At 45.7% G+C, this 7,875-nt stretch overlaps 4 protein-coding genes across 4 annotated transcripts; 2 read left to right on the top strand and 2 right to left on the bottom strand.

The window, feature by feature from the left end:
• Positions 1–1,657: 1,657 nt before the first annotated feature.
• On the top strand, positions 1,658–3,291 carry CCR75_006304 (uncharacterized protein; the record flags this gene model as incomplete). The annotated part of the gene is made up of 3 exons (XM_067964374.1): positions 1,658–1,763; positions 1,933–2,005; positions 2,070–3,291. 3 exons carry the CDS (start codon positions 1,658–1,660, stop codon positions 3,289–3,291), a joined length of 1,401 nt encoding a protein of 466 aa, XP_067819885.1.
• A 28-nt stretch (positions 3,292–3,319) lies between these two features.
• On the bottom strand, positions 3,320–4,117 carry CCR75_006305 (uncharacterized protein; the record flags this gene model as incomplete). The annotated part of the gene is made up of 1 exon (XM_067964375.1): positions 3,320–4,117. One exon carries the CDS (start codon positions 4,115–4,117, stop codon positions 3,320–3,322), a length of 798 nt encoding a protein of 265 aa, XP_067819886.1.
• A 308-nt stretch (positions 4,118–4,425) lies between these two features.
• Positions 4,426–5,292, bottom strand: CCR75_006306 (uncharacterized protein; the record flags this gene model as incomplete). Its single annotated transcript, XM_067964376.1, has 1 exon — positions 4,426–5,292. The coding sequence occupies one exon, from the start codon at positions 5,290–5,292 to the stop codon at positions 4,426–4,428; it is 867 nt and encodes a 288-aa protein (XP_067819883.1).
• Positions 5,293–5,395: 103 nt separating this feature from the next.
• Positions 5,396–5,680, top strand: CCR75_006307 (uncharacterized protein; the record flags this gene model as incomplete). Its single annotated transcript, XM_067964377.1, has 1 exon — positions 5,396–5,680. One exon carries the CDS (start codon positions 5,396–5,398, stop codon positions 5,678–5,680), a length of 285 nt encoding a protein of 94 aa, XP_067819884.1.
• Positions 5,681–7,875: the final 2,195 nt, after the last annotated feature.

The following is a 7,875-nucleotide window of genomic DNA, read 5'->3' as shown; positions in this document are numbered from 1 at the left end:
TAATAAAGCGAATTAAAATTTACAGAAGGCCTAAAAAGATGGTGATTAGTATACTTTAATTTTAAAACTTCTCTCACCGCCGTGTCGTCAAAGCGCAGGGCGTGGGCCTATACATCTAAAATGTCGCAAATGAGGATGTAATAGCCAAGGTCAATTGCTTAAAGGTTAAGCTTAGATTGAACCACTCGTCATGAACGGGAATGATACTTATCTAATGGGCATGCACCAAGTCGCTGCTCCATTGTCATTATACGTTAAGAGCGAAAACGAAGCGTGACTTTGATAATCCACAGTCAGAATACCAGTTTCTTCAAAGTTGTTCTGTCTCATATATATATGCTGGTTGTCGCGTTGTAAGTTTTAAGAGTTCAACATGAGCCGAACGATAGAAGCTTACCTTGAATCTTGACTTGTTTAAGTTTGACTTGGCCCTTCTCAAGCTAGCCTTCAACAATTACATTTCTTGCGACACATCCTCATTCCAGAGTAGGCTGCTGTTGAGTAAAGTTGCTTAAACATAATGGCGACACGGGTGTCGCGTATATCGAAGTGGACGACACTTCAATGTTTCGAGATCACATAAATTTTTGTCGCTCCGAGCTGTCGCAATTCGTCGGGACGAACCCAAGGGCAAGACCTTTTTCCGCGCAAGTTTATGAAAGAAGAGGCGTTCCTGGATCCGTACGCCTGGCATTTTTTTACCGAGTTGCAAATATCAGGTTCGTGTCGACGCCAGTGTAAAGCCCGACAGGTGATTTTTTATAACATTGGCACCTGGGATCCAAAGTGGCAGACGATATAAAACTAAAACGTGGTACAATATTGGCGTTGCTATTTCCAAGGTGGCGCTGTGGTGAAGTTTTACACGAGCGTGGAAGACACGGACCTTGTACTGACGACCACCCATGCTGTCGTGACCAATTTGCCGTGTTCGAAGATGTACACATCTTGGTCTTTTGACTCGGAGTAATTAAGACAAGGTGGCTCCAAGATGGACGCCGACTAGGACATTGTATGCTTTAACGGCGTGACCGTGACTGATCACGTTTCGAGCTCTGCTACTATATTCGTCGTTGGATTTAGCACCACCTAGCAAATAACACAGCGTGAAGATTGAATAGGTTACATTAGCCTCGTGTCTTCGAAAGCGAAATCTTCAAACGTATTTCTAGACAAATACATTTTCCAGTCGCATTCAAAGGTCCAGATCTCTCTCTGATAACGTATTTTTCTAAATCGGATAAATTTTAGTATCTTGTAGAATTTGACGTCCACCGGGCTCGTTCTATTACCGCTAATAAGCTATATTTTAATCCAGTAAGTAATAACCTAATATAACTAGCAATAAAGGGTATACCATTTATCAGAGGGACGACTATATTGTCTTGTGTGCAATTAATAACATATGTGTCAATCTGGATGCAAGTAAAGTAGAGGAAGCTTATTCGTAAGATTTAGATAAACAGTATACCAAACACGGTATAGCTTTTGTCGTGAATTAAAATGCCTAAGTAATTATCCTTTTTTTACGTAAACTACAAAACGTATGATTGGCGGAGAGAACGCACATATTATCCAATGATATTAGTCGTTAAGCCTTTTTCAATCAAGGCAAAATTCCTATTTCTTCTTAAAAACAACCGGCTCGCAACACCCAATGACGTCAATCTTCAGCGCAGGCCAGTCCATCTCAAGCATCGGCAAGTCGATGACGGCCATCGCTCGTATTGAAGAACATCTTGCCACATTTATGAAGAAGGCAAGTACGCTGCAAGTGCTTTCAATGAAGACCATTTCTTATAAATAGCTCTCTTGAACAGGTCATTTATTTCGACAAATTCTTTCAGCGCATGAGACCAAATTTACCAACATGTGTGTTGCTATTTATAAAAATTCACGTATGTATTGTCTGACTTTCGATCTCTTTGTTAGGTGTCACGGACACTGCGACGTTGCTCTTCCAGCGCTGCTACGAGTACCGAGACGAGATTCGAGACGAGTTAGAGTAAGTAGTGTATTGCGAGAAAAAAATGTTTTTTTATTAATGATTATTAACTACTTCAACTTAGGTCAAGTGTCGCTTATGTCGCGGACGCTGGTCGGTGGGTCGTTGGAATGGGCGACTGGAATAGCAAAATGGAGAAGCGATTGAATCAGATTAGTGAGCTCGTGCTTTTGGCGAATTCTTTGCTGGCAGAGTATGCCGTGATGGGAAAAGTAGTTGCAGAAGGCTGTGGGGACGCATTAAGTGCATATTTACAGATTCTGTCCGCAACTGTGACGTTAAAGAATGCACCTGTAAGAAGAGATGTTACATCGACGTCAAAAGATCAGCAACTAATGGTTCATAAACCGTCGACAACGGCCACTGATATTAGCTTTGAATTAACAGCTCTTGGATCAGAAATTGGTGGAGCTTTCTCGAAAATATTTGGTACTAACGATCTTACTCAGTCGGTGGTAGTCAAGGAGACGGATAACGACGCCATGAATCCATTTGCCGACTCGTATCGGCCATTGGCTGATCCGTTTGCTGCAAACATTATCACGCATAGTAGGGTACAAAAGTTACCTGATGGGATACGTGAGATTTCTGGTGCTATGCCAGAACTTCCACTTTTGAATAAACATCTCTCGGAAAATATAGGTAGTCCTCTGGATATTGGAGATTATGAGTGTCTAGAGATGGACTCGATTCCAAAGTATGCTGCATTCAGATCGACGGCTCAGCTAGCTGCACGGCGCGAATATGCACCATGTCGTAGAAGCAATAATTTGAGAGCCGATACGGCAAATGATGAAGACCAAAGTACGAACAACGGGTTGAGCAAAGATCGAGAGCTGTTTCCACTAGCAGAAACAGTTTCAAGAAAGCAGAAATCCATGGATATGACGACTGTGGCGAAGTCTTCGATAAAGCCAATGATCGACATGAATTACTCGTACGATTTTGAGTGTGAAGTTACAAATAATCCATTCATATCAGAGAGGACTCCAACCTCAGTTGGGGTACTTAGTTTGAGTACTTTAGACGCCTCGGAACACTTGCAATCTAGTTATGGGTACACCAAGTTGCCGTCAGCACCGAGCGAAGCTAATGGTGCCACATCCACCCCCACCGATCCTGCTTCTTTAGCAAACAATAAGTTGGTACAAGACGCTCCATTAGCACCTCTTCAAATTCCTTATGGCATTGAAGAGAGGTATTCTATGGAGCAAAACCCTCGTGACTGTGACGCAGAGTTTGATCTCTTTGGATGTAACAAATCAGATACGTCGGCAAAATCGTAATTATAAGGGTTGTTTTATACAATGTACATTAAACAGCCGTGTTAATCGAAGGAGCTACTTCAATATTCAAACGCTGACGCAGGTCGTCAATCGGTGTTTTAAACTCATTTTCATACATGACACAATGAAGCGAATGCGCCTTCTTGGACGCGCGCTTTGCCCACGGCACATAAATCTTCATAAGGATACAGCGCTCTTCATTGGAAAGCCGCAGCGGACCAACGAAAGCACTTAATGCACTCACAGGCAGTCTCGAGTGCATCAATTCCACGTATTTAAGAGCAATCTCGCCCAGCACGGTGGGTGGCAAATTAAATAGCGTATGCCAAAAGTCATGCAATTCGCGGTGCCGCTGCATGACGTATGCGAGTTCGGGATCATCCACGAATCGCACAACGGATCGGCCGTCGGCATTAAAGCCGTGTGAGTCCATGAATGTGGCGTAGTGGTAGCCAAACGAGGTTTTAGGTAGCGAACGCAAAAGTTCCATATCAATTGTAGTGTTTCGAATCACAGGCTTCTCCGCCAAGATTTGTGCTCCTACTGGATCAGCGCACATGCGTGCGTGGATGCCACACAGAGCATCGTTACCAGTAACTTCGCCCAGTATGGCTAGCATGTCACCACGCTTGGGGTTTGCAAAAACCGTTAGCGCCGACGAGACGGAGAGGACGATCTTTTGGAGCGGCGTCGTGGGCACATGCGTGTCATACATTACACGACGCTGGGGGAAACCAGCCACCGGAATCACTGAATACGATGCCATAGCCGTCGGAATTCGGTGCGACGTTCGAGTTGCAACAGACACCAAACGCGAGCGCAACATTTTCAATCGTTTTTCAGGTTAATGAAAAGCTTTTAATGCATGTGTTAAGTTTTAGTTTTCAATTAGCAAATCGTTACGTTTAAATGTACGCAACTTTTTGTAATATTTGTAAAATGGTCTTCATTGTTTATCAAAATGAAAGTTGTAATCATTGGCACACAAGACGATTTTATTTATATGAATGAAAATGAGACTGCGAGAAAAAGGTAAGAAGAATCAGCTTCCTAAGATGTAGTAAGAAGGACATCAAGACACGGAGCGAGGAGTCTCATCCTGGTGATCGGCGGTGTGCCGATTTCTGAGTGGAATTAAAATCCCACCGTGACTCCAGCAGCAGAAGTCGAAACGTGATCCTTCACGGTCACGCCGTTGAAGCCTATAAAGTCCCCGTTTTCATTCATGACTGGAGCCACCTTTTCAGAATCACTGAGAGTCAAAAGGCCAATATGCAACTCTTCGAACAAGGCAAATTTTGTCACAACAGTAAAGGTTTTCTCTAGTTTGAGGTCCTTGTCTCCCATACTCGTGTAGAACTCCACCACAGCGCCATCCCCTTTGGGATCCTTGGAAATGGCAACGCCAAAGTTGTACCACGTATTGTATTTAAACTCCGCCTGCCACTTTGGATCCCATTCGCCATTGCATAGAAATATCAACGTAGGGGGCTTTGCTTTCGCGTCCACACGAACCTGGAACATTTGTGACTCGGCAAAGAAAATTTGCCAGACGTGCTCATTCAGGAACGGCTCTTGTTTTATAAAGCTTGCGCGGAAAAAGGTCTTGCCCTTGGGGTTCGTCTTGACGAACTGCACCAGCTCGGAGCGACGAAAGTTATGCTGAGCTTTAAACACAGAGGAATTGTCCACTTTAATGTATGCGACGCCCTTGTCTTCATTGTAGGCAAGCGTTCGACCTTTCTGATTAATCTTTACGTAATTCTTGGCGCCAGCATCAGCTGAATTATTGCGCATGTCCAAGATGTGGGTCAGGTACTTCGTCCCAATATCCTTCACTTTTATATCGTTGAAGCGACCGTCCCATGGGAGTTCTTTTGATTTTGCAAGTTCACCAGAGGTAAGGGAGGCGGACGCGAGCGCTGCGATGCCAACAAATGCTGTAAAGCGGATCATGAAAATGCCGAGATGTACCGGAGAGGGAAGATTAAACAATACCATTGCTAAATTTGTTGAAATTGGTGTCAACGGAGGGAAAAAGCTTGTTCATCTGACGGCATAGCGACAAGCTTCTCCATCTGTTCTTTTATCCATGAATATAGCAATGCCGCTTTGCAAGGCATATCGTGAGACTCCCGTACCGGATATGGTATCGAGCCTTTACATTGTGACAAAGGAGAGACGTCACGTGTCGACAGCAAATTCTTTGTTTGAAATAAGTTATCTTAGTAATTTGTCACTACCCATATCTAAAAGGTTTTACGTAATAAAAGTTGCTGACAAAGTCGGTTCGTCATCGTCACACGCGCTTATGTTAAAAGAGCCTGTGAAGATGGTGTTGGCGATCAACGACGTCGTCACTGGTTTTTTTAAAGAGAAGGGGGGGTAGTCTACTGCATCAACAATGTGGCGGTCTGAGGCAGCCGACGAGACGATTGGGGAAGAAGAAGAAGTGTCTTTCTTTTCTTCTTTGAAGCTTTGCGAACGAGAGGAGAGGACATATTTTTAACTCTTGTTGACTGTTTTACGACAACAAATATACCTTATACTGTATTTCTGCTCGCTCTCTTTTACCGGCTGTAATGTGTTGGTTGTGGTTGCCATTAGCGCTTTTTCAGAACGCTCGATCATTTGTTTGTTCCAGGTGCACAATAAAGACGCTTAAACGGATAAAGAAACCCAATCTGACAGATACGATAGCTATTCGTCACGATCAAACAAAAGGTAGAGAGCCACCCTTTTGTAGCCTCGAGGTTTGATGTGTAGACACTGGAGACTGCTAATGAGGCAGCTTTCAGAGCCGCAACGCTTGTCACCGAAGTGGTAGCATCAACGCGGTATCGACATATTCATCTAAACTTGTTTTATTGAGCTTGAAATGAAAAGATTTTAAGATAAGCCGAAAGGAAGATTATAAGATGGAGTAGATGTTGTAACGGGCTAAAGTTGCCCTGATGTTACACAGTCCCCATTAAGTACATTTGGTACTTAAGGGGATGGTCAATTACTAAATAATAGTAATTAGACCCAACACTCGGGTGTGGTGCACATTTGTGACCAACCCTTGTGTATGTGATGCACATGGGTGCATTCACATTAGGAGGGATGACGCCCAGCGTCATCCATGATGACGGCTAGCGTCATCAGTTACGCGAGGTATCTATAAAGATACGCTCGTAATACATATTAAATGATATCTATAGAGATATCATTTTAATTGGTAGTAATAGGTATTTGTATTTAATTCTATTATATATAAATTAGTCTAAAAATTACTACCTACTTGGTAAGTGCGCACGAGGAGACGGATTACCGCTCCCGTGACGTCACTTCACCAGAGTTCTTAGTGAGTTGGGTGAGGTCGCTTGCGCGCCCACCACAACTACCTCACTGCACGCTAGAGAAGCAGGTGTAAACCGCTTCCTCGCTGTGCTAGGGTGTGTGCTTAAGTAGAGCGTGGCCGCATTACGACGTGCCCGTCTACACTTGGTTGCACTTGAAATCCTTCCCACGACCCGCATCTCTGCGTGTGTACGTGAGGATGAGCCTCAACATTGATTGGGCTCATTTTCCCCACCTCTCCGAACATCATCGGGAGGTGGCAGGGCTAATGGCGCAGGGACTTGGTGAACAAGCCCTGGCCAGGCTCCTGGGTAGTCCTCCTGAGCAACATGTTGCTCAGTTGGAGCAGTTTGAGGCATTTGTGCTCGGACAGCGGAGGGCCGCGTCCGAGGCACAGAGCCATGCTGCGGCGGAGTCCGTCACTCAGACTCAGGATGAGCTGAGGCATGAGCAGGCTCGGAGCGAGGCTCTCAACAGGACTGTTGAGATGCTCTCTGCCCGGCCGCATCAGCCGAGGCCCATTCGGATGGACCCGCCCAAGTTCGATGGAACTGCGGCGCACACGATTGTCCACTGGCTTTTAGCCGTGGAGCAATGTGGTGTCGCCCAGCTCATCGAGGACGACAGCCGGATGGTGTCGTACGCTATGTCGCATCTGCGCGGTAAGGCCTCAGAGTGGGCTTACTCGGCGCTTATGGCGGACAGAAAAGCGTTCCCCTCATGGGCGATCTTTAAGGATAAGATTCGCGCCATGTACCAGCCGCCGAACAACGAAGTGTTGCTTCAGGCGCGCTTCTTTGGGGCGCGACAGGCGAAGCGATCTCTGCAAGAGTATGTGCAAGAGATGCGCTCGCTGTCCGCATCCATAACCGTAGGTCCGATTCCGGAGCACATTAAGGTGCCCACGTTTATGAACGGACTACGGCATGGCCCATCGCGACAGGCCCTTTTCAGAAAGGTGCCGTCGACGATGGAAGAGGCAATCCAAATTGCCTTAGTTGAGGAGCAATCCTACAACAGTGCCTCGGCGACAGCTTGGTATAAGCCGTCGGCCGAGAGGACAGATGCCACTCCTATGGAGTTGGGCAATGCAGACGTGGTCTGTTTTAAATGCGGCAAGCGCGGCCATATGATGGCTCGCTGCTATGCCAGGGTCCCTGCTGGGGCAAAAATGCCCAGCAAGAGGACTCCCTTCCCAAAGGGCGATGGCAAGAACCAGCGTGCGAGACGCATGAGTTCTGC

Source organism: Bremia lactucae, linkage group LG4 (genome assembly GCF_004359215.1).
Source record: "Bremia lactucae strain SF5 linkage group LG4, whole genome shotgun sequence".
Lineage (NCBI taxonomy): Eukaryota > Oomycota > Peronosporomycetes > Peronosporales > Peronosporaceae > Bremia > Bremia lactucae.
Note: the sequence above shows the minus strand (reverse complement) of the source record. Positions and strands in the feature narration are given on the sequence as shown.